Here is a 27354-nt window from a genome sequence, read left to right on the forward strand (position 1 = left end):
GCAAATGTGTGACTGACACTAATCAGGCCCCTGAGGGCTACTCATCCCAGATATGGCATAGGATCTATGCTGATATCATAGCTAGACATGCAGTGTATTTGGACCTCTCGACTTTTTCCACATTTTGCTACATTAGAGCCTTATTCGAAAATGGCTTAAATTGTTTTTTTCCCCCCTCAATCTACACTCAATACCCCATAAAGACAAAGTAAAAATAGGGTTCTTGGTCACCTCCCTGACCAAGGCCCTTCTCCCCCGATTGCTCAGTTTGTCCGGGCGGCCAGCTCTAGAAAGAGTTGGTGGTTCCAAACTCATTCCATTGAATAATGATGGAGGGCACTGATCTTGGGGACCTTCAATGCTGCAGGCATTTTTTTTCGGTATCCTTCATTGTGCCTCAACACAATCCTGTCTCGGGGCTCTACGAACAATTCCTTCGACCTCATGACTTGGTTTTTGCTCTGACATGCACTGTCAACTGTGGTGCCTTTTATGGACAGGTGTGTGCCTTTACAAATCACGTCCAATAAATTTAGTTTACGACATGTGGATTCGATCAAGTTGTAGAAACATCTCAAGGATGATCAATATAAACAGGATGCATCTGAGCTCAATTTCGAGTCTCATAGCAAAGGGTCTGAATACTTATGTAAATAACGTATTTCTCTTTTTACTTTAATACATTTGCAAAAACGTAATTTCGCTTTGTTTATTATGGGGTATTGTGTGTAGATTGAGGATTTTTAATTTATCAATTTTAGAATAAGGCGGAAACAAAGTGGAACAAGTCAAAGGGTCTGAATACTTTCCGAATGCACTGTACGTGGTGGACTCATGAAACAGCCTGCTCCTGGACCATTGCACTTGTGCAACATGCAATTCAATCAACCATGTGTGTCCAATTTTTCAAAAGTTAACGGATTTGGATTTTGGCAATAGGTTAGGATTAATTGTTAGAATTGGGGTTTTCAAAATGTAAAATTGAGATGCTGATCCCCTGAATAGGAATTCATATTTGGTAGTCTAATCTGACCTTTCAATCAGGATTAAATTATATTTTTGAATTTGTCAAAACTGAAGGTACTGATTAGGATAGTTTTGAAGCTGAAATTCAGGATGATCTTGATCCCACTTGAAGGGTGAATTCGGGGTGTACTTAGAAAGGTGAAAGGCACAACAACCAAGAAATGTCTGACTAAAGTGAAGTTAAAAATATATAATTACTTTCTTACATCTGATAACTAAATGTTCATTATGTTAAATTGACCGCAGTATAAGTATGTGGTCAGTTGCTAGGCTACATTTGAGAAGTTTCAAATGTGTGTACTTTTTAAGTGATATACAGGCACTTAAAAAAAAAAAATGAATTACCTTTATTCGTGTAGTTTACACTATCTTTCCCTATGACAGTGTAGAAGTAGTACCATAACCTGTCCGGTTGAGGGCAAGGCGTAATCCTGTTCAAAGCTCTGAAAAGCTGTATTATGTGATCTTGATATTGTGGTATCTGATCAGAATGAGAGTATTTATTTTCTGAAAAAGTCTTAACAGCCGCATCGATCTGATCCTGGATAGCTTAAAAGAGGATTACAGAATCAAGATCATTCTGATCCAGAATAAAAGTTTTGCAAGATAAAAAAAATATATATATCACCCCTGGTTTACCAACAGAAGCATCCCAATAGATAATAAATTACCCTAATGAAGGCAACTCAAATCAGGAAGTTGCCGCCTCTCCCCTGAGTTGACACCTAATGGTCTACTCAGTCAGAGAAACAGTTTGCATCTGAACACCAGGTTGAAAGGAGAGTCACTTTTAGCTCGAAGACATGCTGGATCAGGTAGTGCTCATTGCAGGAGTAACGGTGTTGGGTGTGTTAGAGCAAGGTAAGTTGATCATATTTTCTTTCTATAAAAAGTGCTGTGCTTTTATGATAAACCTGTGGTCATTATCATAGTTCTAGTAATCAAGTGAACTTGTATTACGATGTATGTAACATTGTAAATGTTAACCTGTGGCAGAAAATGCATATCTTATCAAAAGATCTGATTCTTTGAGTGTTGGTACAATTTCCTTGTCAAGAAGTGTGTGGGGAAACTATTTTTCAGATTTTTATAGCATGGATTTTGTGATGTGTGTTTTTGTTGTAGCTTACTTCTCTCTACAGGTGATTTACGCCAGACGCAAGTACTCCGTCTCCCCACCCAGCACCTCAGGGCCTCCAGAGTTTGAGAGAGTCTTCAGAGCTCAGTACGTCTGCTAGATCTGAAATGACAAATGTCTGCAATTAATACCGATTTCTTTACTTCATTTCCCAAAATATAATTTTAGTATTAAGTTGTCCTTCACCTGCACTCAGAAATTGATGACACTTGATAAATATCCCCCAGTACTTAGCGGGTGACATGCAGATGTAACCAATGTTAATCGTGCTCTCCTTGAGTTGTTTATTAGTTCAAAGAAATCACCCCAGCCAGTTGTCCCAGTTGAGCGTTATTTATTATCTGTGATCAAACAGGAAACAGCACGTTAGTTGTGCAGGGCTTAATGATGTTGATGGCTGTCGATGGTCAAATCTGTGGCATGCTAACAACTGTGTTAGCAGTGAGTTTGACTATTACATCGGTGCATACTAGCTAACACTTATTTATATACAGCAATGATATACCACATCCCACATATATACCCACATGTATAAATCAGGAATGTACAGGAAACGTGTACACATAGTAAAATTATTCAAATAGAATACAGTTTTCAGAACGTGACTTACCCCTTGCACTTTAAGTCGATACTTGTTGCTCAAACACAGCACATTAATAAGTTGTATACATACATTTTTTTTTTAAAGATTCTCAGGTACTTGTGTACTTTTATAGCCAGTAGTTATGAAAGTAGCGCTCATGAGCCAAAAGTGGTACCCGAAAATGGTGTACTACATCATACATGTGTACCATGTCATTGCTCCGCCTCTCGCTCTGCTGTGTGTGCAACCTTACTAGCTGTCACTCAAATGGAGAGGGCCCGAAGCTCAAAACTCTAATTGCTTGGGGGCTGGCCCATGTAGGGGGAAAAGGGTTAGAAAAACAGTCTTTCAAATGAGGGATTTCGTGGCTAATTGAGGTAAAAATAGTAATTCTGCTCATAGATTATCTCATGTTTATAAACTGGATGGTCAGAGGCCTTGAATACTGATTGGCTGACAGCCATGGTATATCAGACCATATACCACAGTTATGAGAGAACATATACATTTTTACTTCTCTAATTACATTGGTAACCAGTTTATAATAGCAATAAGGCATCTCAGGGAGGTTTGTGGTATATGACCAATATACCACGGCTAAGAGCTGTGTCCAGGCACGCCGCGTTGCGACGTGCCATATACCACACTCCTACCCCTTGCATTACATTTTCATACTGGTGAGACCTGACATCCACGATCTCCCCATGCCTGCAAGCGGGGCCAATAACAACCCCTTATGGTCATTGGAATTGAACCAACTAAAAAGAGTGCTTGAATATTAAAAACTGTTAGCAGAATTAAGTTCTCAGGGTTCATGAACTGAACTTCAATTCAAATACTCGGTCTGTCCCCAGAGTTTGTAAGGTTCTGGGGGAAATGAAACAGACCAGTCAAAAATAGTCAGTGATGTTTATTCTCGAGAGCTCTCCTTATCATTTCCGGTACATTGGTCTATATACCTCACATTTCATCAGAAATGTCCCTCAGACACAATGGCAACATAGTTCACAAGTCTTCTCACACTGTCTGCCACCTGTTAAACAATCTACTACAAGCCCACGATCTCTCCCTCCCTGAGTGGAGACAGAATGTCCTGTAAAGAACACAGTATTCCAGCCAGTCTGACAATAGCAACATTTGTTTCTAACAAGGAACAGAAAGTCCTTGTTCTAATTCTTGACTAAAACTACACACATATTTAGTCAAAGGTGTTTTGAGGTTCTTAAAGTACTTGAATTTTGCACTCTGAAATTCAAGTACTGGAATACCTTGAAAATCTGACATTTTCTGAAGTTGGTACTTGAAATTTGTTTTTCATCCCTGTTAGTGAGCATTTCTCCTTTGCCAAGATAATCCATCCACCTGACAGGTGTGGCATATCAAACTGATTAAACAGCATGATCATTTATTTAAAAATCTTTGCTCCTTTGCACCCCAGTATCTACTTGCACATTCATCTTCTGCACATCTATCACTCCAGTGTTTAATTGCTTAATTGTAATTAACTTGTGCTGGGGACAGTAAAAGTCCACACAATGCCACAGATGTCTCACGCTTTGAAGGAATGTGCAATTGTCATGCTGACTGCAGGAATGTCCACTAGAGTTGTTTCCAGAGGATTTAATCATAATTACTCTACCATAAACCCTTCCTAACCCGGACGACGCTAGGCTAATTGTGTGTTGCCCCATGGACCTCCCGGTCGCGGCCAGCTGCGACAGAGCCTGGGCTCAAACCCAGAATCTCTGGTAGCACAGCTAGCACTGCGATGTCGTGCCTTAAAACACTGCGCCACCCGGGAGGCATAAAGCCATTTTATGGGGAATAACCAATTCTGATTGTCTGGGCTCCCAAATGGGTGGGCCTATGCCCTCCCAGGCACGACCAAGTCATGTGAAATCCATAGATTTGGGCCTAATACATTTATTTCAATTGACTGATTTCATTATGAACCATAACTCTGTCAAACAGTTAATTGTTCTGGTTGCGTTTATATTTTTGTAAAAGTCTGCCTGGCAGAATATTTATTTTTACTTTTTTATTTATTTTATTTCATCTTTATTTAACCAGGTAGGCTAGTTGAGAACAAGTTCTCATTTACAACTGCGACCTCGCCAAGATAAAGCAAAGCAGTGCGACACAAACAGTTACACATGGAATAATCAAACACACTCAATAACGCAATAGAAAAAAAGTCTATATACAGTGTGTACAAATTAGGTAAGATGAGGGAGGTAAGGCAATAAATAGGCCATAGTGGCGAAATAATTACAATTTAGCAATTAAACACTGGAGTGATAGATGTGCAGAAGATGAATGTGCAAGTAGAGATACTGGGGTGCAAATGAGCAAACATTTCTGAAATAAATACGTTTGGGGATGGGCTATTTACCAATGGGCGATGTGCAGTGAGCTGCTCTGACAGCTGGTTCTTAAAGTTAGTGAGGGATATATGAGTCTCCAGCTTCTGTGATTTTTGCAGTTCGTTCAGCAGATAACTGAAAGGAAAGGTGTTCAAAGAGGAATTGGCTTTGGAGGAGACCAGTGAAATATACCTGCTACGGGTGGGTGCTGCTATGGTGACCAGTGAGCTGAGAGAAGACGGGGCTTCACCTAGCAAAGACTTACAGATGACCTGGAGCCAGTGGGTTTGGTGACGAATATTAAGCGAGGGCCAGCCATCGAGGGCATACAGGTGGCAGTGGTGGGTAGTATATGGGGCTTTGGTGACAACGTATGGCTCTGTGATCCAATTTGCTGAGTAGAGTGTTGGAGGCTATTTTGTAAATGACATCGCCAAAGTCAAGGATCAGTTGGATAGTCAGTTTTACAAGGGTGTGTTTGGCAGCATGAGTGAAGGATGCTTTGTTGCGAAATAGGAAGCCGATTCTAGATTTAATTTTGGATTGGTGATGTTTAATGTGAGTCTGGAAGGAGAGTTTACAGTCTAACCAGACACCTAGGTATTTGTAGTTGTCCACATATTCGAAGTCAGAACCGTCCAAAGTAGTGATGCGGACAGGTGCGGGCAGCGATTGGTTGAAAAGCATTTAGTTTTACTTGCATTTAAGAGCAGTTGGAGGCCACGGAAGGAGAGTTGTATGGCATTGAAGCTCGTCTGGAGGTTAGTTATTAACTGTGTCCAAAGAAAGGCCAGATGTAAACAGAATGGTGTCGTCTGCGTAGATGTGGATCAGAGAATCACTAGTAACTAGAGCGAAATTGTTGATGTGTACAGAGAAAATAGTCTGTCTGAGAATTGAACCCTGTGCTACCCCCATAGACTGCCGGAGGTCCAGACAACAGACCCTCCGATTTGACATACTGAACTCTGTCTGAGAAGTAGTTGGTGAACCAGGCGAGTCAGTCATTTGAAACAATGGCTGTTGAGCCTGCTGATAAGAATGTGGCTATTGACGGTCTCGAAAGCCTTGGCCAGGTAAATGAATAAGCTGCACAGTATTGTCTCTTATCGATGGCGGTTATATCGTTTAGGACTTTGAGCGTGGCTGAGGTGCACCCATGACCATGGTATTTGCCAGACTCAGCCAGTGATGTAGTAGAGGGTAAATGCCGTTTACACACCTTTTTTTAATTTGTTAATTATCATTTAAGCACTTATTATTGCGTTCCCAGCTTTGATCAACGCTCAGAAGCCTTCTTGATCTGACAAACACTGTATAGCTAGTTCTGCAAACGAGTGAAACCATCTATGCTCGTTATGTAGGCCGTCATTGTAAATAAGAATGTGTTCTTAACTGACCTGCCTAAATAAAGGTTCATTTTTTTAAAGTGAGCCTGCTCCCCCGGATTTTCCTTGTTAGCGTCGCATTCATTCACTACTCTGCCCAACGGGAAATTCCGCCCACGACATAAACGGATGTTAAAAATAACTACCTTATTCCAGGCCAGTGTGGGAAAGTAGCAGTGAGACGCCGCTGACAGTGGGAATGTTTTTAACCTCCCTCGACTCTTGCCGTGTCAACATACTTCCCCCAAATAAAAGCATTGACTCTCGGGAAATGAGTGTACAACACTCTAGTAGTCAGTCTACCTAGTTAGGTAGCTCAAGAACTCTGGCTGTTACCTCTCTAGCTAGCGTTACCTGGCTATGACTAGCTGGTTAGAAGGATGCAGTTGGAAGCTAACGTTGAACGGTGCCTGGCCTCAGCAGGAGCAGTTGACTGAAATTAAGTCAGCTAGCTAGCCATCAAAAGATGGGCTATAAATTGTCGTAACAAAACACATTTTCTTTCTAGCGAGTAGTGAGACAGTTGTGAGTCGGGCTATAGAGGAAAATGAGACAGAGGAAGCATTGAAGCAAGCAGGGAGAGAGGTTAGTTGTACCGTGGTTTTATTTAACTTGGCAAGTAAGTTAAGAACACATTTGTATTTACACTGACGGCCTACCAAAAGGCCTCTTGCGGCGACAGGGGCTGAGATTAAAAATACAGGACAAAACACACATCACGACAAGAGACAACACTACACGGAGACCTAAGACATTATTTGGCACCGACAACAGCAAAGGGCAAGAAGGTAGAGAATACATAACGCGAAGCCGCCACAATTGTCAGTGCCCATGGTTGAGTCGGAATGAAGAGATTGAGATCAAACTGTGTTGAGTGTTTGTTCCAGTCGCTAGCTGCAGCGAACTGAAGACTAGTGACCCAGGAAAGTGTGCGCTTTGGGGACTTTTAGCAGAATGGGTCCCATGTGGGGTCCCCTAAAATTTAAATGGGGTTCCCTGAGAGAATATTTTATTTGATCAAACACATGAACTTGTTTCTCTTCAAATGGGTATAGAATGCATAATTTTAGAGGGCCCTTTATGCTGTCGGTAATTCACTTTCATGACATGTTGGGACAGCCTGTGGGACCTAAAATGTCGTGTGAAATAAAGACAATTTCACGTACACTGAAAAAAAATATAAACGCAACATGCAACAATTTCAAAGATTTTACTGTTTACATATAAGGAAATCAGTCAACATCAATACTGACTTACCATCATGTATGTAGTAAACAAGTAGTGAAACACGCATTGTTGATTAGAACTTGTAAGGTGATGATGAATAGTAAAAATAATAATCATGAGGTTGTGGCGCTTTAGTGCCATCTGGTGGCGACTAGAAACTATTGCATGAGAGGAGCTATTACAACTTGATGGTCCTTGAAAATAAATATTCGTCGTAGTCCTTGAATTTGACTTGCAACTGTCTGTTTGAACCCAGGAATATTTACCCAAATACATTGCAAGATAATTTGCTCAAGAAAAATGTTATAATCAGAAATGTCATGCCCAAAAGCAACCGCATTTGCCACCTCGGTCAAGAAAAATGGATTTAATGTTTGCCTAAAAGCTGCCGCATTTGTAGAATTGCCCATATGTGCTTGCTATGTATTTTTCAATGATTCTTGGCTCTTGGACGGATTTTTGTGTTTTGTTTCTTTAGATCCAACTGCTCTGAATATTTCCCGATCTTCATCATCATCCTATGGGTGTCTGGACTCTTCTTCAGCCAAGGTAGGCACCCAAAATACATTCTCTGCTGCTTCAGTGCACCCACAGAGCCCCATGCCTTTTCTGACAATTTCACTGAATGTTTTTATAGTGACTTCCTCTTTGAGTCAAGTTGACTCCCATTGAGGAAATGAAAAGAAGATTTTATGTTTGACGACAGGCAGACATGGGCAAAAGATACACTGCTCAAAACAAATAAAGGGAACATTAAAATAACACATCCTAGATCTGAATGAATGAAATATTATTATTAAATACTTTTTTCTTTACATAGTTGAATGTGCTGACAACAAAATCACAAATTATCAATGGAAATCAAATTATCAACCCATGGAGGTCTGGATTTGGAGTCACACTCAAAATTAAAATGGAAAACCACACTACAGGCTGATCCAACTTTGATGTAATGTCCTTAAAATAAGTCAAAATGAGGCTCAGTAGTGTGTGTGGCCTCCACGTGCCTGTATGACCTCCCTACAATGCCTGGGCATGCTCCTGATGAGGTGGCGGATGGTCTCCTGAGGGATCTCCTCCCAGACCTGGACTAGAGCATCCGCCAACTCCTGGACAGTCTGTGGTGCAACGTGGCGTTGGTGGATGGAGCGAGACATGATGTCCCAGATGTGCTCAATTGGATTCAGGTCTGGGGAACGGGCAGGCCAGTCCATAGCATCAATGCCTTCCTCTTGCAGGAATTGCTGACACACTCCAGCCACATGAGGTCTAGCATTGTCTTGCATTAGGAGGAACCCAGGGCCAACCGCACCAGCATATGGTCTCACAAGGGGTCTGAGGATGTCATCTCGGTACCTAATGGCAGTCAGCCTACCTCTGGCGAGCACATAGAGGGCTGTGCGGCCCCCCCAAAGAAATGCCACCCCACACCATGACTGACCCACCGCCAAACCGGTCATGCTGGAGGATGTTGCAGGCAGCAGAACGTTCTCCATGGAGTCTCCAGACTGTCACGTCTGTCACATGTGCTCAGTGTGAACCTGCTTTCATCTGTGAAGAGCACAGGGCTCCAGTGGCGAATTTGCCTATCTTGGTGTTCTCTGGCAAATGCCAAACGTCCTGCACGGTGTTGGGCTGTAAGCACAACCCCCACCTGTGGACGTCGGGCCCTCATACCACCCTCATGGAGCCTGTTTCTGACCGTTTGAGCAGACACATGCACATTTGTGGCCTGCTGGAGGTCATTTTGCAGGGCTCTGGCAGTGCTCCTCTTGCACAAAGGCGGAGGTAGCGGTCCTGCTGCTGGGTTGTTGCCCTCCTACGGCCTCCTCCACATCTCCTGATGTACTGGCCTGTCTCCTGGTAGCGCCTCCATGCTCTGGACACTACGCTGACAGACACAGCAAACCTTCTTGCCACAGTTCGCATTGATGTTCCATCCTGGATGAGCTGCACTACCTGAGGCACTTGTGTGGGTTGTAGACTCCGTCTCATGCTACCACTAGAGTGAAAGCACCGCCAGCATTCAAAAGTGACCAAAACATCAGCAAGGAAGCATAGGAACTGAGAAGTGCTCAGTCGTCACCACCTGCAGAACCACTTCTTTATTGGGGGTGTCTTGCTAATTGCCTATAATTTCCACCTGTTGTCTATTCCATTTGCACAACAGCATGTGCAATTTATTGTCAATCAGTGTTGCTTCCTAAGTGGACAGTTTGATTTCACAAGTGTGATTGACTTGGAGTTACATTGTGTTGTTTAAGTGTTCCCTTTTATTTTTTTTGAGCAGTGTATATAAATATGTTTTTACAAGATATTCTAATACTCTAATGATACCAATGTATCAAAAATAAAAAGCTAAATCATTTTGTATTGGATCTAGATGAAATACAGGTATTTTGTATATTCAAGCATTTTCTAACATGCCTGCAACAACATTCTTAGTAATGGGGCGGGGGCGAAATTACTTGCTATAAATAACTGATATTTGGTTGTTTATCAACCTTAGCTGACTAAGTCGCTCTGGATAAGAGTGTCCGCTAAATGAACAAACTGTACATGTAAAAATGAACAATGGGTATTTATTATTGGCATTTGTTTTGGGGGTGGAGCTAATGAGAGTAATACTAAACATGCTTTGCAGGTGTTCATTTTAACATTTACGTTTTGGTCATTTAGCAGACACCCTTATCACACCATAGTGCAATTAGACTTCTGATACCGATGCCAGGACGCCACAATTGTGAGCCGCTGTAAAAAATGGTTATAGAAAACTATTTTGAAAATATACTAATCTTGTTACGAAATACATTGGATTCTAGTTAAGGCCATTAACAAAAATGACATATTTCAAAAGCAATTAAATATGTATTTCAAATACATGTAACAGAAATACTGCCAATCTCTGACAGGCACGATCTATTGACTTGGAATACAAATATAACCGATACATAGCCGTTGATTCTTGAAGAGTATAACTTACAAATGTCTCATGAGCTTAGTTCAACTCAAATCAAATCAAATTTATTTATATAGCCCTTCGTACATCAGCTGATATCTCAAAGTGCTGTACAGAAACCCAGCCTAAAACCCCAAACAGCAAACAATGCAGGTGTAAAAGCACAGTGGCTAGGAAAAACTCCCTAGAAAGGGGGGTGTCAACTGTCTCACTCCAACTGTCTCACTCCATCACAACCCAATAATATAAGCTTGTTTTACTCCATTGTTTGAAGTATGTAATTGTTAACAAACACTGTAAAGCCTCAAAATATGATTAAAACTGTTATTTTGATATCATGGATGGTCAGTCCTTGCATCCATAGCTCCATATATGAATTTGAGAGTGGTTTCTCCTGCCCCCATCCCTCAGCTGTTTACTGAAAGAAGTGGCGGAGTGACCACTTTGTTGTTTAATTCCCAGATTTCCCTTTTAATTGCTAAATTATATTTTTCTCTTCATCACCTAGGTCTGTCAGCACTATGTGGACTCCTATACCTGTACGGGCGCTACCAGTACTTCAGGGGCTATGCTAAATCGGCACATGGACGGTAATGGCCTATCGGTTTGTCCCTCGGGGCCTGTTCCTATAATTATGCCTCATTTCTTGGCATTGCAGATCATCGTTATGTTCCTTGGCATTACATGTCTGGAGTATTAGATCATTGATTCTCAAGAGAGTAAGGAGTGATTTAATTTTGAAGTATAGGGTCAGAATCATTGTTCCCTCATAATAAATAGCAGCAGGTGCCTTTTACATGTGGATACCAGAGCCTTCTTTTTGCAGAGTTGTCAAAATGGGATGGTCTGTTTTCTATTATCTGGAGGCTTGAACATTTTCTCAACTGTCACTTTCCCCTATTTGTCCCATAGGATTTTTTTTTATTTTTTAGAAAAGTTGAATCTTGTATTCTGTACAAATTAATTTGGTTGTGTTTAGTCAATATACTCCAAACCAACAATATCAATAGTCATTGTTTCTTTATTATGCAATGCGTTGCTGAGAATTTTATTTTCTCTTTCTTGCTCTTCCCAGACTAGCCCCTCTGTATTTCAGTGCCAAGGTTCTGTGGGTTCTGATCGGGTTCTCCGTCCTGGGGATTCTGGGTTCTATGTGTCGGTTCTACCTGGATCTGGACCTGAAGCAGCTCGCCAGCTCTGTCCTCGACCTGACTGAGGAAGAGGGTGGGGGACTATAAGGGCTGAGCAGGAGGAGAAGAGCTTAAAGGAGAGATGATGGGATACACTAACAACTGTAGACAAGCTACCTTCATTGCCAAATCAAGACAACAAAATGGAATGGTTGATTGAAGTAGGGAAAGATGTGTTCCAACCTTGAGCTGCAGGTTTGAAATAATAGAAGTGTCGGGTCTAGGCCTATCGTAGGCTATTTTACGAACTGCTTGTGTGCCATTTAGACTGAGGTTACAGTCCCCCTAAACCAAGGCATGTTTCAGACTGAAATATGGAACAAAAACATTTTTTTGATGAAAACAAACAGGGTAGGCCTATCCATTAATTAGTAAAGTTCGTTTCATCTTTTCCAAAAACCTGCATTCCAAGTGATAGCTCACATCAAACACAGCCAAAAGAAACCCACATTTGGCAGGTGTTATCTAATGGTTAAGAAGGGAAACATTTAAGCTTTCTAATGCTGTTATTAACTGTATTTTTTTTAAAGTTTTTTTTTTTATTAACATCAAATCAATACATTAAAGCACATGAGGGAACACAAGCATACATAGATTACAAACAATGGACAGGTGAGCTAGGGGGTACAATATCACATTACAATTACACAAGGACCTTAAGGGACATGCATATACTTACAATTCTAACAGCTTTTTTGTTAGTAGAGCATTTAACCATTTTAAAATACAGTTCAATTTCTTTTTGTAGGATACGAAAATGTGGTTTTCTGTTTGTAAATTTACATTTGTGTATATGAAATTTGGCCAAAAGAATAATGAAATTAATAACATAAAAATGATTCCGCTTATTTCTATTGTATGTAAAGAATCCAAACAGTACATCTCTCCACAATAGTGTAGAATCTTCATACATGTGTTCAATTATAAACCTACTGATGTCTTGCCACAGTTTTCTTACATGCATACAATGCCAAAAAAGATGCACAACTGTTTCTGGGTGGTCATTACAAAAGGAGCAATTTGAGTTGATGTTTTCCTTAAACTTCTTCATATAGTGGTTGGCTGTTAACTGTATGTCTCATCTCATACTATTAAGCGGATTACTCATACTATTAAGCGAACAGTGATATTGATTTGAAAGAAGCACCTGTTTGGGTAGCGTGAGTCGCAGCTCAAATTGCGCTTGTAGTCCTTCATTTAGCAAACCACCTTGCAACTCCAGTAGGCCTAAGTGTTTTTCAATTTAGACAGAATATAGGCCTAAGCATTTTATTTAGTTGTCCAGTGTGCTAGCTAGCCGGTGTGTTTAGTGTCATTAATTTGCCATAAGAAAAATGCTTGTGGAAAAAGCAACTCCCTTGCAATCATTATTGCTAAATAATAAAATGTAATCTTACTTCACTTGTCTACCATTAGGCTACTGTAGAAGGTTAAAAGTATATAAATTATCCACATGTCCTTGTAAAATTAACATGCAATTTTTTTAACTGAAAAAAAGTGGTTAGACTGTATGTGTGCTGATGCATCCAAACAATGTTAAAGCCCCATGCTATTTTATTTTGAAATCATTGTATGTCTAAATCTGTTTATCTATTGAAAATAACTCAATATATTTATAATTTATTTCCCAGGGCCTCCTTTTGCCATTGAAATGTTCAGTCTGATATTGTGGGTGTGTTGATAAAAATGTAAAGATATTTACATACTCAGCCCTGATTGGTGGCTAGAATCATCTAGACCAGGGATGGGCAACTGGTGCCCCAGCACTCCCTTTGTAGGCCCGCGGACCAATTTCCAAAGACCAAAGAAAAGATTGTTGCGATCTAAACTTGCAGTACTCGTGGTTGAATTACCAAACATTTCTCTCCACTCAATTACAAAATGTGTAGAATTGCAGTAAGTTAGCTGTAAAACTGCACATTTTTCTCTGCCCCATGGCAAAATGAGTAGAATTGCATGAATTGCAAGTGTTTATAAAATGGCTAAATCTTCTCTCCACTCCATTGCAAAATATGTAGATTTTCAGCAAACTTGCTTTAAAACTGCACATTTTGCTTAGGGCCTCAAAGGCTAGGGTCTGCTCTGACTGCATGTCTGGGTATGCAGACCCACGAGCCACTACGGCCTCCCATGATGAGTTCAGATTTTTTGTGGCCCTCACCCCCATCGAAGTTGCCCATCCCTGGTCTAGACTTTCTCTATCCTACCCCGCGTACCCATTCAAAGTAGGAGGATACACATGCAAATAAAAGATGACTGGTCATTGGTCAGAATAATTCAATTCTGATGTCATTATCTGGACCTAAAATGCCATCTCACCTAAAGAAATATACTATACATTTTAACGATTAAATGGGCCAAATTCTGTGCATGTTAACTGACCATTTTATTTTGGGTAAGGTAAACATGACCTGTTTTTGGCCAATGGGCAAGTGCCTTTGAGAGCTGGAAGGCCCAATGCAGCTGTTTCTATATCAATATCAAAAATGTCTGCGTAACACATGAGTACCTTACAGTAATAGTTTTTCATTAAAATGGACCAAAATAGCTTTTTAGCTAAACTGTATTTTTCTAGCAAGAATTTTGCTACGAGTAACTTGGATTGATCTTAGTGGGGAGGAGAATTTAATGAAGCTGTTATTAGCAGTGAGGTTAGGAACGCTGTTTTTGGTCTATTAACCAACTATTTGCCTGGTGATGTCAATCCCAAGCTAAAGCCCATTCAAACAGGCTGATTAGAAGGTCCTGTGTAGATTGTATTTTCAACAAGCAACTATCAGGAAATAACACTTCATTTTTTCACAAGTTTAATCAGCTTTTGAACAATATGATATAAAAACACAGGGAAAACAGATTTTTGATTGCACTGGGCCTTTAATGACAAGTATATTGTGTGAAATGGTTTTTGGAATCCCCTGTTTTCCATTGGTGATTTAGTTTGTTGTATGGCCCAGTGATCTGTGCTGGATCTTAAAGTGTTAAACCTCAACAACAAAAAAACACATTTGGATTACTGTTGATAATTGATATCTGCGCATCTGTACATTTTTATTTGAATGCAATCTTTGGTGAGATGTTCATTTGCACTCATTTACTTTGTATTGAAATTGTGTCTTCATAAATAAAGCAGCTAACTTTGTGAATGTTAAACATTAGTTATTCTATTTGTATTGAAGTTTGGTAGAAATTTGAAATAATTTGAGACCTATGCACATATGGAACACTAATGTGTTTGGGCTCCTCAAATCCTTCAGCTTTACCAGTTTGTCATTTGGGGAAAATCTGATTTCAGTTTTAGGAAAAGACTATAACCACAGAGAAAACAGCATATGGTACCTTTTATAGACTTAATTGGAGATGGGGGGGGGTGTTCAATTTAAGATGAGGGGATACAACACAGCTTCTGCTACGTCTGGATAGTCTTCACAGTGGAGTAATACTACTTTATTTATCCTGTAAATATGGAAATTTTAAATTATTTGTAAGGGTTTGTTAATTTTGACTTGTTTTTGGATTAAATTTTTTTTTGCTTATTTCTGGTGGTTTTGACCCACATATTTGCAGTTGGACTGGCAGGTCACCTGATCTTGGCTTTGCTAGCTGGCTCAGTTTTTTTTTTTTTTTTTCAAATGATGCATCGACACTGGACCAGCTTTTTCGTTTGACCTGTCTGCTGGTTCCTGATCTTTTGAAATCATAGATTTGAAGAGTCCCCTGAGGCTTGAGAGGAATGGAAGATGCTGAGGCAGAGGGCTCGTAGTGAGGACGACTGGCTACGACACTGTTGTGTGGGTGAGCTTTCTGGTGCCCAGAGCTGCTGTATGGCATCAAGAGGGTGCCATACATTCTGAAGGAGAAGTCCAGTAGCTGAACCATCATCCTTCCTCTGATCAAACCATAAACTGTCCCTCCATCTTTGGAAGATGCATGCACTCAAAGATTTGGCCTCTTATTGTTTGACCTAGCTATAGCTAGGCTACTCATGATGTATTCCTTGTTGGGTTGTTTTTTTTTTGCCTTTTGAAGCACTTTAAGATTGCTATGAAAATAATTATACAAAATGTAATTTAGGATTATTTACTATCCAGGAGTCTTGCTGTACACTGGAATGATTCTAAATGTCATTGTCCTCTCAACATTTCCATGCCGTTGCTATGGTGATGTGCAAAGATTCCGTACCATAACAGAATAATAAGTCATATTTATTAAGTTCTTTTCTCAAACCCAAGGCGCTAAACACCTTGAGAAGCATGAAAAGCATCAGAGAGGAGTGGCAGGAGGAGTGGGTAAGTTTATGATTAAGTCTTCATCTCCATCTGTGGTATTATTTTTTTTAAATAAAAAAAAAAAAAAATCCTTTCCCCAACTTTGATCTTGTCTCACCGCTACAACTCCCCAATGGGCTCGGAAGGTGAAGGTTGTGTCAAGCTTCCTCCGAATTATGACTCGCCAAACCGCGCTTCTTAACACCCACCCGCTTAAACCGAAAGCCAGCCGCACCGATGTGTCGGAGGAAACACTGTTCAACTGACAACGAGGTCAGTCTACAGGCTCCCTGCTTGCCACAAGGAGTCGCTAGAGCGCCATGGGCTAAGTGAATCCCCCCATATCCACTAATCCTGACGGCGCTGGGCCAATTGTGCGCCGCCCCTATGGGATTCCTGATCACGGCCGGTTGTGATGCAGCCCGGGATCGAACCCTGGTCTGTAGTGACGCCTCTAGCTTGAATCAGATCAGGGCTGACCAACTCTCTTTAAGATACTTGGTGTGCAGGTTTTCTTTGTTGGAAATAAATGTAACTAAACTATGTGGATGTTTAGAAGAGGTACTGGTCCTATCGTCATGGGGCCTTAATAGGATGGTAGGAAAGGCTTGGTTGTTGATTGCACTCTGAATGGAAGAGGAGGTGCTTCTCTTGCCAAGACTTGAACTTCTACATTCACTTGAATGTATCCCAGAGGGGGAACTCTTAACTGGACACCACAAGTTTATGTATTGAGGGGCTGTTTGACTGTTAATACAAACTTTTTGGAGGAATTATTTTTTTTTTTACATTTGTGAATTCATGCAACATTCTGTACATAATGTGTGGTCAGGTGTTTTTAAAGCAGGGTTGGAGCAAAAGCATGCAGACCCTCGAAAGGAATGTTGGCTATCCCTGTCCTAGATGTTTAGGGACTATGGAAACACTGTTTTCAGTTCTCTTGTGCACAAAATGAATGTTGTGCAATGCATCATGCCTGCATTAGTGTAAAACATTCCCAGACAAATGTATTAAATGATTCACCAGGGCAGGAGCAAACACGGCGCAGGACCCCGAGATGAGCCAGAGCGCCGCCCCAAGATGTCCATATTCAGAGAGATGTGGGATAAACTGGGGACCCCGTCGACGGCCCTCCGCTCCCCAGGCAACTGGAACCCCAAACTCCCACCCGCCAGGCTCGACGCCTCCCTTTCTTCACTCTACAACCTTGACTTCAACTCCCGCGAAACCGAGCTGGGGCCCGATTACGCCCCCCTGGCCCTCACCCTGGGGGGCCACAGCCTCATCTTCCAGGAGGGCCAGTGGCTGTTGCAGCAGACGCCCCAAGGGGCCAAGGGCCGGAGTCCAAAGGCAGGGGACCGAACCCGCATCCGCCGCCTGAAGAATAAGAACCGGGAGTTACAGGAGGAGAATAATGCCCTGAAGATCCGGGTGGAACTGCTGATGGACATGCTGGCAGAGACCACAGCCCGGCTAAAGGGCTCTGATCCTGGGGAGGGGGGCAGCCAGGACAGCCTAGCAGTACCACAAACACCCCAGATGAAAAGGGCAAGCTTCCAGATACGTTCTACTAAAAGAAAGTCCTAAAAACGTATGATAACAGTGGGACTGTGTGAAGTGGATGAAATGGTTCCTGCTGGACGAATAAACGGAGGTTGACTGTCATCTGTTTCATTGGACTTGGTGTTTTTTGAATGATAAGTATTTGACTGGCAATTCTATCCTGTGCTAGAGCAAGTGTGTTGGTGGTAGGGCAGCTTTATACCACTGCTGATGCATAGTTGTCTGCTGAGTGCTTTCGGGTGTGTGGTGGACTGATGTGAAATGAGGCGGTAGACACCAGGTTTTTCGCTTTCAATTGGCTGACACAGATCATTAGCCAGGATGTGCTATGTAAAAAAAACATTTGTGATCCCTCTAACTTTTCAGTTGGACAGTGCAACGAAAATGTAGTGCGTCCCATATCTTTCACTTTTGCTTTGCCCCAAAGCATGGCTGTCATTGAACACCATTGGTGTGACTGAGTTTTGGATGTGTCATTTCGGTCAGTTTGGAAGCACCTTTAGTCAATTGTTGTGTACTGGTTTGTCCAGGAACAGTATGGTGCACAGATGCTGTGGTGGTTACACCATAACTGATGTCACATTAGCTCTTATTTTCCCTTAGAACTGTGGGTAAAAAGACATCTGTGCCAATGGACTTCCTGTCTGAAATGAAGCTTTTCCACACGGCGTTCCACAGCTGACACACATTCTAACATCATGATCTAATTTACAAGTATTGTATTTATGTTTATAAGCATAATTAATTTCTCATTGATACTGTATGTGCATCACACTAACCCTATTGATACCCTGTTTGGAATTGAGCAAAACCATAACGGGCAGCTTTCAAGGTTCAATCGGGTCTCCGGTCTATGTAACTACAGCTTATAGACCCAGGTGGACCCGACCATGGCTCTGCATAGCCTTATAGCATATTTATTTTACGCTAATAAGGTGAATTTATTGAATTATAGGCCTAGCCAACATATATATATATATAAAGACATATTAGTTAACCAGAAGAGCAACTTCGCTGATTAACAATCTTTGGTCACTCGGGTCCAATCGGGTTTGTGTCCCCCTTGAGGGGGGAATAATTTTTAAAAAACAATCTGGTTCCGGACTAATTGTCATCAGCTCCGTCCGGGCCCAACTTTTTGGACCGGGGGAGTCCTACATTGCATCCCCAAAAGACCGGTAATCCCATTCCCCCTCAAACAACTGGGATGCGTCTGCAGAAAGATATTAAATCAGAGAGAAGAAAAAGAGAGGAAACGTTTGTAGCTTGTGCCAGCATGGATAAAATCTGTGGCGCTTCCTCCTCTGAAGTCCTGTGAACATTCAGCTCATCCAGAGTTTACTGCGATCGGGTCCTGATATGCCCTCAACTGCTCTTAGTGAAGGAATTGCTTATAAAATCCAGATAAAACTCGAGGTTGACTGACAAAGAAATAATCAGTTTTGGTAGAGACTTGGACATTTATCTTAAGTCATTACATTTGTACATATATATATATATATTTCAATGGTAAATTTTTCATGAAATGCTGACGCCATCATTTACACTGCAGCTTTATGCTCATTTTGTCAGTTATAAATGTTTGCTTTCAGTCGGAAGATAACAGAACCCATTCTCTCATCCTAAGTGGAATGTAAGTACTCCATTGAGAGACAATTTGCAGGCATGTGAAGAATGCATCTGTTTGAACGGTCTTATATTTAGCCAATCTTATCGAATCAACCACGATGCTAAAAGAAATAGGTTGTCTGTGGAATGCTCAAACTTGAATTGAAACCAAGGATTCACTTTTTGAACAATGGAGAGGACATGCAAGAGGAAGCCATTTTGAAATAATGGGACATGCTATGTGCCAGTGCCACACTCTTTCCCGAAGTGTCAGTGCATCATGCATTAAGAGAGAAACCGAACAGATTGTAACTTGGACAAGCAAGGACGTTTAGTTTGTGTGTAGAAGTAGCAGTGATCGGGGGGGATAATTGTAGCTTCCTGTCATTGTGAATCCTCATGTAGCCTCCTCTGGCCTAGTGACCTTATGTCCCCTCACTAGACACTCCCATCAAGGTAAAACCACTATAACAACTTTCTCTCCTGTCACTTGACCCCTAAATGGCACTCTACACATGCATTCACATCCCATGAACGAATTGCAACAACGATACTTGTTGCAGAAATGACCTTATGTATGCTGCACAGATACAGTAGGACACAGAGTTGTGACGTGCTCCTAATTGTCTTCCCGTGCTCGTGGCCTTCCCCTTGATTCATTGCTTCCTTTTCAAAAGCTATTGGTAGAGAAAATCTGAAGGTTTCTCGTTTCCCTACCTTTCTCACTTGTGTGTTAGTCAGACCAAAATGAGTCTTTTTTGGATTGTTCAGTCTCCATCTCCATACTGCATGATGGCGTATCCTGCTCAGGGGAAGTCAGCCCTTCTCTGTCAGGGTAAACATTCCTGTCGTTGCGTCGGGGCTAGAAGCCAACCGGATCAGAGTCTAATGTTAACTGTTTCTCTGGCCTGGTTGTTGTCTAAATCACCACTTGGAAGCCAGAGGGGAAGTGTTGACCCCCCCAGGTGAAAAGACAGTGGGTAAAGTGTTTACTCTCGAATGCCGAAGTCTTAAATTGAGACATGGCGTGCGCAACTGACTCGCCCAAGTCCCCCATTGACATCAATGAATGGCTTACCCAAGTTTCCCTTGACATCACTGTATGACTCATTGAAAGCAATAGGCCGACATGATTTTCACCACACGTAAGCCTGTGTGTCTCAATATAGAGTTAGGCCCTATGACGGAGTTCCACAGTAGCAGACGATGGAGGGGGGTGGGGGGTAATCTATGTTAAGATCCTAATCACTTCCTCCTTATCAGAAAGGAACGCGGACAACAATGGGACCCTTACGTGGCAGTGTGGTGTAGCTTTTTCTTGTTAGCTTATGATAAAGACTCATGCTTTTTCGTGTTTCTGTACTTCTTGATAACTTCCATTTAGATTCGGCCAACAAGGCCATATTGTGAAGGTTTTCCACTGACTTTTGATGACAAGTCGTTATGAGTGGGAAAGTGTTCACAATCGAGTTACCACAGGGGAAACGGAGGTAAAAGAAAAGTCGAGCACAACCTTTTCCTTCCTCTTCCTATGACCCCTTCAGTTGTGTTATGACATGTTCTGTCATATCAGATTCCATCCTCTGTCGTCGCACAAATAAGAACACTTCCGTTGAAGTCAAACGCCACAGTCGGCAAGGAAAACAATTGAACCATAACAAAGGTGAATGAAGCTACACAGGTTTTGCTGATGTTCCCAAGGGCTGCGATGGGTGATTGTTCAGGCTGGTGTTACAATATCACAGACGGTGTGTGGGGAACTGTCGTTTGGCACAGCCTTGTTCAGTGTGTTGTCACCACTCCGTTTCATGCTGCTGGAAGGCCTGGGTAGAGCAGTTACGAGTGCTAAAAGCGAAGGGGGTAACAGCTGTGTCCAGTTTTGAGCGTTTTGTTAGGATTTGACATGCTGGGCCTAGGGCAGGTTGGACGAGTTGGTGTTGGCTCCAAAGAGTGCCCATGATACATACAGTACATACAGACATTTAGTGCCTTTATTCTCTAAGTTCTGTAGTGTCGTGAACCCCATTGGTTTGGACAGAGCGGAGACAGCGACGCAAGAGGGTCCACTCCCGTCAATCTGTTCATGCTAGAATGCAGCGATAAGCAGACCAAGTGGGGGAGTTTTTGTATGGAGGTCTATGAGAGCGTGTCAGATTTGGTCAACAAAACATTTGATCGTTAGGTGAGGCTTATTACTACAGTGATTAGCATCACTGTAGTGCTATTCACTCAACTGAACGACTTGATTAGTTTAGTGTTAGCTAGCTACATAGCTGTCTTTGTTTCCAAGATAATTGTGTAGTTTAGTGTGTGTAGTCTTGGAGTGATTATCTTAATTCACTGAGGTTCGCTAGCCAGCTATTTGTCATCCTTAACGTAGGAGACTCTGCTAGCTAGCCAACAGCTAACAGCTAACAGCTAGCCAACGTCACCACACGTCTTCTGATTCGAATTCAATCACCGGTCAGGTAGTATCACATTTTCATTTAATTTCATTACAGTACAACGGTTTGATTTGTTTGATCGTAGCTAGCTACATAGCTAGCTACATAGCCGTCTTTGTTTCAAACATAATTGTGTAGTCTAGAGCGATTTCCTAGGTTAGCTAGCCAGCTATTGTCGTTCTTTTAACGCAACGTAAAGTAAACAACACTGCTAGCTAGCCAGCTAGCCCCGAATAGTAGCACTGTAGAAACTATTACACTCAACGGAACAACTTGATTAGTGTAGTGTCAACAACGCAGCTACTGCCAGCTAGCCTACTTTAGCAGTACTGTATCATTTTAATAATTTTAGTCAATAAGATTCTTGCTACGTAAGCTTAACTTTCTGAACATTCGAGACGTGTAGTCCACTTGTCATTCCAATCTCCTTGCATTAGCGTAGCCTTTTCTGTAGCCTGTCAACTATGTGTCTGTCTATCCCTGTTCTCTCCTCTCTGCACAGACCATACAAACGCTCCACACCGCGTGGCCGCGGCCACCCTAATCTGGTGGTCCCAGCGCGTACGACCCACGTGGAGTTCCAGGTCTCCGGTAGCCTCTGGAACTGCCGATCTGCGGCCAACAAGGCAGAGTTCATCTCAGCCTATGCCTCCCTCCAGTCCCTTGACTTCTTGGCACTGACGGAAACATGGATCACCACAGATAACACTGCTACTCCTACTGCTCTCTCCTCGTCCGCCCACGTGTTCTCGCACACCCCGAGAGCTTCTGGTCAGCGGGGTGGTGGCACCGGGATCCTCATCTCTCCCAAGTGGTCTTTCTCTCTTTCTCCCCTTACCCATCTGTCTATCGCCTCCTTTGAATTCCATGCTGTCACAGTTACCAGCCCTTTCAAGCTTAACATCCTTATCATTTATCGCCCTCCAGGTTCCCTCGGAGAGTTCATCAATGAGCTTGATGCCTTGATAAGCTCCTTTCCTGAGGACGGCTCACCTCTCACAGTTCTGGGCGACTTTAACCTCCCCACGTCTACCTTTGACTCATTCCTCTCTGCCTCCTTCTTTCCACTCCTCTCCTCTTTTGACCTCACCCTCTCACCTTCCCCCTACTCACAAGGCAGGCAATACGCTTGACCTCATCTTTACTAGATGCTGTTCTTCCACTAACCTCATTGCAACTCCCCTCCAAGTCTCCGACCACTACCTTGTATCCTTTTCCCTCTCGCTCTCATCCAACACTTCCCACACTGCCCCTACTCGGATGGTATCGCGCCGTCCCAACCTTCGCTCTCTCTCCCCCGCTACTCTCTCCTCTTCCATCCTATCATCTCTTCCCTCTGCTCAAACTTTCTCCAACCTATCTCCTGATTCTGCCTCCTCAACCCTCCTCTCCTCCCTTACTGCATCCTTTGACTCTATGTCCCCTATCCTCCAGGCCGGCTCGGTCCTCCCCTCCCGCTCCGTGGCTCGACGACTCATTGCGAGCTCACAGAACAGGGCTCCGGGCAGCCGAGCGGAAATGGAGGAAAACTCGCCTCCCTGCGGACCTGGCATCCTTTCACTCCCTCCTCTCTACATTTTCCTCCTCTGTCTCTGCTGCTAAAACCACTTTCTACCATTCTAAATTCCAAGCATCTGCCTCTAACCCTAGGAAGCTCTTTGCCACCTTCTCCTCCCTCCTGAATCCTCCCCCCTCCTCCCTCTCTGCAGATGACTTCGTCAACCATTTTGAAAAGAAGGTCGACGACATCCGATCCTCGTTTGCTAAGTCAAACGACACCGCTGGTTCTGCTCACACTGCCCTACCCTATGCTCTGACCTCTTTCTCCCCTCTCTCTCCAGATGAAATCTTGCGTCTTGTGACGGCCGGCCGCCCAACAACCTGCCAGCTTGACCCTATATCCTCTCTTCTCCAGACCATTTCCGGAGACCTTCTCCCTTACCTCACCTCGCTCATCAACTCATCCCTGACCGCTGGCTACGTCCCTCCCGTCTTCAAGAGAGCGAGAGTTGCACCCCTTCTGAAAAAAACCTACACTCGATCCCTCCGATGTCAACAACTACAGACCAGTATCCCTTCTCTCTTTTCTCTCCAAAACTCTTGAGCGTGCCGTCCTTGGCCAGCTCTACCGCTATCTCTCTCAGAATGACCTTCTTGATCCAAATCAGTCAGGTTTCAAGACTAGTCATTCAACTGAGACTGCTCTTCTCTGTATCACGGAGGCGCTCCGCACTGCTAAAGCTAACTCTCTCTCCTCTGCTCTCATCCTTCTAGACCTATCGGCTGCCTTCGATACTGTGAACCATCAGATCCTCCTCTCCACCCTCTCCGAGTTGGGCATCTCCGGCGCGGCCCACGCTTGGATTGCGTCCTACCTGACAGGTCGCTCCTACCAGGTGGCGTGGCGAGAATCTGTCTCCTCACCACGTGCTCTCACCACTGGTGTCCCCCAGGGCTCTGTTCTAGGCCCTCTCTTATTCTCGCTATACACCAAGTCACTTGGCTCTGTCATAACCTCACATGGTCTCTCCTATCATTGCTATGCAGACGACACACAATTAATCTTCTCCTTTCCCCCTTCTGATGACCAGGTGGCGAATCGCATCTCTGCATGTCTGGCAGACATATCAGTGTGGATGACGGATCACCACCTCAAGCTGAACCTCAGCAAGACGGAGCTCCTCTTCCTCCCGGGAAGGACTGCCCGTTCCATGATCTCGCCATCACGGTTGACAACTCCATTGTGTCCTCCTCCCAGAGCGCTAAGAACCTTGGCGTGATCCTGGACAACACCCTGTCGTTCTCAACTAACATCAAGGCGGTGTCCCGTTCCTGTAGGTTCATGCTCTACAACATCCGCAGAGTACGACCCTGCCTCACACAGGAAGCGGCGCAGGTCCTAATCCAGGCACTTGTCATCTCCCGTCTTGATTACTGCAACTCGCTGTTGGCTGGGCTCCCTGCCTGTGCCATTAAACCCCTACAACTCATCCAGAACGCCGCAGCCCGTCTGGTGTTCAACCTTCCCAAGTTCTCTCACGTCACCCCGCTCCTCCGCTCTCTCCACTGGCTTCCAGTTGAAGCTCGCATCCGCTACAAGACCATGGTGCTTGCCTACGGAGCTGTGAGGGGAACGGCACCTCAGTACCTCCAGGCTCTGATCAGGCCCTACACCCAAACAAGGGCACTGCGTTCATCCACCTCTGGCCTGCTCGCCTCCCTACCACTGAGGAAGTACAGTTCCCGCTCAGCCCAGTCAAAACTGTTCGCTGCTCTGGCCCCCAATGGTGGAACAAACTCCTCACGACGCCAGGACAGCGGAGCCAATCACCACCTTCCGGAGACACCTGAAACCCCACCTCTTCAAGGAATACCTAGGATAGGGTAAGTAAGGGTAAGTAATCCTTCTCACCCCCTTCTCCCCCCTTAAAAGATTTAGATGCAAGTGGCTGTTCCACTGGATGTCATAAGGTGTATGCACCAATTTGTAAGTCGCTCTGGATAAGAGCGTCTGCTAAATGACTTAAATGTAAATGTAAAATATACATTTTGTAACGTTTAGGTTGCGAATGTACGGATATAAGTGGACGCACGTGGCATTTCGTCAACGTTGAAAAACTATTTTATATCAGAGTTGGCAGTTATTCACACGCGTATCTGCCCTCTCATTGACTAGAATGTTCCCACCCGATCTCGCCGCCTACCTTCCACCTTTGAGGATATGCATTTCCATTGTTAGAGCGGTCACATGACTATTTTGTCAATGTAAGATTGGAAATTCTCTGTGCTGCACTAAGTAATAAAAGCCAGCAAGAACAGTAGTAATGGTCTGATTTAAAAAATATATATATTTATATATATTTTTTTTCTTCTAATTTTCAAATGATTATGACGCACGAACAACCACACACTCTTGCTGTATAAAATGACAGGTTAGTCGCCCATCTACAGAAAACCTTTCGACCCCCCTGCCATCTTTATTAGTGCACTGGCACAACATTCTCTCCCCTCACCACCTCTCTCTCTCCCCCACCGTCTACACTTGACATTGGTGTTCCAAGACCACCATCCCGGCTGCAGGAAGTCATGTTTCTGGCACTGACCACCAGATGGGATTTAGCTACTTCCTCTGGCAGGAAGCTGGTTCAAGGATGCTAGGAGGCAGTGAGGAGAGAGGGGGTTGAACGGGGGAGGACGAAGGGGTAGAGTGGGTCTCAAGGGGGAAGAGCTATGTCAACAAAAAGTGCCAAGTTCTAACAATGTCAGTGGGACAATATTCAGAGGGTTAGTGAGTTCAGACCGCTGAGTGTTTGGGTGTAAACGGGCCAGTGTCATCGCCTGTTGTTGTTGTGTATAGGCTAGCTTTCCAATAGCTTAAAGCTCAGGGTGGAAGTATCCCTAAGAAGGATGTTTAGGTAGCGGAGCATAGCTTGGGGATTGGTCAAGTGAGGGTGGGGTGGGCGAGGTATTGAGGTCTTTTTCAAGGAAGAATGTTTTCGGAATAGTGGTGAAACAATCTGTTGTGTCATGTGGGGGCGGCAGGTAGCCGAGTGGTTAGATCGTTGGGCCAGTAATCGAAAGGTTGCTGGATTGAATCCCCGAGCTGACAACGTAAACATTTGCCGTTCTACCCCTGAACAAGGCAGTTAACCCACTAGGCTGTCATTGTAAATAAGAATTTATTCTTAACTGACTTGCCTGGTTAAATAAAAAAAAAATGAAGTGGAAAAAGTGTACTGCAAATACCTTATATGAATGCAGAACAAAGTGAATGTGTGCCAGATTGAGTGCGTTTGTTGTCCTTATATCTGAGTTTGCCATCAGAAATGTTTCGTCAACGATCTAAACTAAATACTCTAATGTCAGTGGAAGAAAAATTCTAACATTTGTTTAAAAAAATTATGGAGAAGAAAATACTAATATCTTCGTTAGATAAGGATTCAACACCCGAGTAGATACATGTTAGAATCACCTTTGACGGCGATAAAGCTGCAAGTCTTTCTGGGACTCTCTCTAAGAGCTTTGCACTCCTGGTTTGTGCAACCTTTCTCCATTATTCTTTTATAAATTCTACAAGCTCTGTCAAATTGGTTGTTGATCGTTGCTTGACAACCATTTTCAGGTCTTGCCATAGATTTTCAAACTTGGCCACTCAAACATGCACTATGTTCTTGGTAAGATTCGGCCTTGTTTGAGGTTATTGTTCTGCTGAAAGGTGAATTCATCACCCAGATTTTGAAGCATATTGAACCAGGTTTTATTTTAGGATTTTGCCTGTGTTTTAGTTAATTTTTTTATCCTGAAAAACTGCCTAGTCCTTATCTATTACAAGCATACCCATAACAGGGAGTGGTACTCAGTAATGTATTGTGTTTGCACCAAACACAACACTTTGTATTCAGGACACAAAGTGAATTGCTTTGCAAAGTTTTTGTATTATTACTTTAGTGTCTTATTGCAAACAGTAGGATGCATGTTTTGAATATGTTTTAATCTGTACAGGTTTACTTTTTTCACACTATCATTTAGGTTAGTAATTGTGGAGTAACTACAATGTTGTTGATCCATCCTCAGTTTTATCCTATCACAGCCATTGAACT

At 43.0% G+C, this 27354-nt stretch overlaps 2 protein-coding genes across 2 annotated transcripts; both read left to right on the plus strand.

Moving 5' to 3' along the window:
* The first annotated feature begins 1772 nt into the window (after positions 1–1772).
* ltc4s (leukotriene C4 synthase) lies at positions 1773–15024 on the plus strand. The gene is made up of 5 exons (XM_035744551.2): positions 1773–1887; positions 2152–2251; positions 8204–8274; positions 11193–11274; positions 11760–15024. The coding sequence occupies exons 1-5, from the start codon at positions 1830–1832 to the stop codon at positions 11920–11922; spliced, it is 474 nt and encodes a 157-aa protein (XP_035600444.1). The 5' UTR covers positions 1773–1829; the 3' UTR covers positions 11923–15024.
* A 2129-nt stretch (positions 15025–17153) lies between these two features.
* LOC118363271 (protein chibby homolog 1-like) lies at positions 17154–17726 on the plus strand. Its single transcript, XM_035743954.2, has one exon. It carries the CDS (start codon positions 17154–17156, stop codon positions 17724–17726), a length of 573 nt encoding a protein of 190 aa, XP_035599847.2.
* Positions 17727–27354: the final 9628 nt, after the last annotated feature.

The sequence above is a fragment of the Oncorhynchus keta genome, chromosome 30 (genome assembly GCF_023373465.1).
Source record: "Oncorhynchus keta strain PuntledgeMale-10-30-2019 chromosome 30, Oket_V2, whole genome shotgun sequence".
NCBI classification, from domain to species: domain Eukaryota; kingdom Metazoa; phylum Chordata; class Actinopteri; order Salmoniformes; family Salmonidae; genus Oncorhynchus; species Oncorhynchus keta.

Coding starts and splice junctions, on each gene's coding strand:
- ltc4s (XM_035744551.2), top strand. CDS start 1,830: ATGCTGGATCAGGTAGTGCTCATTGCAGGAGTAACGGTGTTGGGTGTG. Junction 2,252..8,203: donor GAGAGAGTCTTCAGAGCTCA/GTACGTCTGCTA, acceptor TTGTTTCTTTAG/ATCCAACTGCTCTGAATATT. Junction 8,275..11,192: donor TGGACTCTTCTTCAGCCAAG/GTAGGCACCCAA, acceptor TTCATCACCTAG/GTCTGTCAGCACTATGTGGA.
- LOC118363271 (XM_035743954.2), top strand. CDS start 17,154: ATGATTCACCAGGGCAGGAGCAAACACGGCGCAGGACCCCGAGATGAG.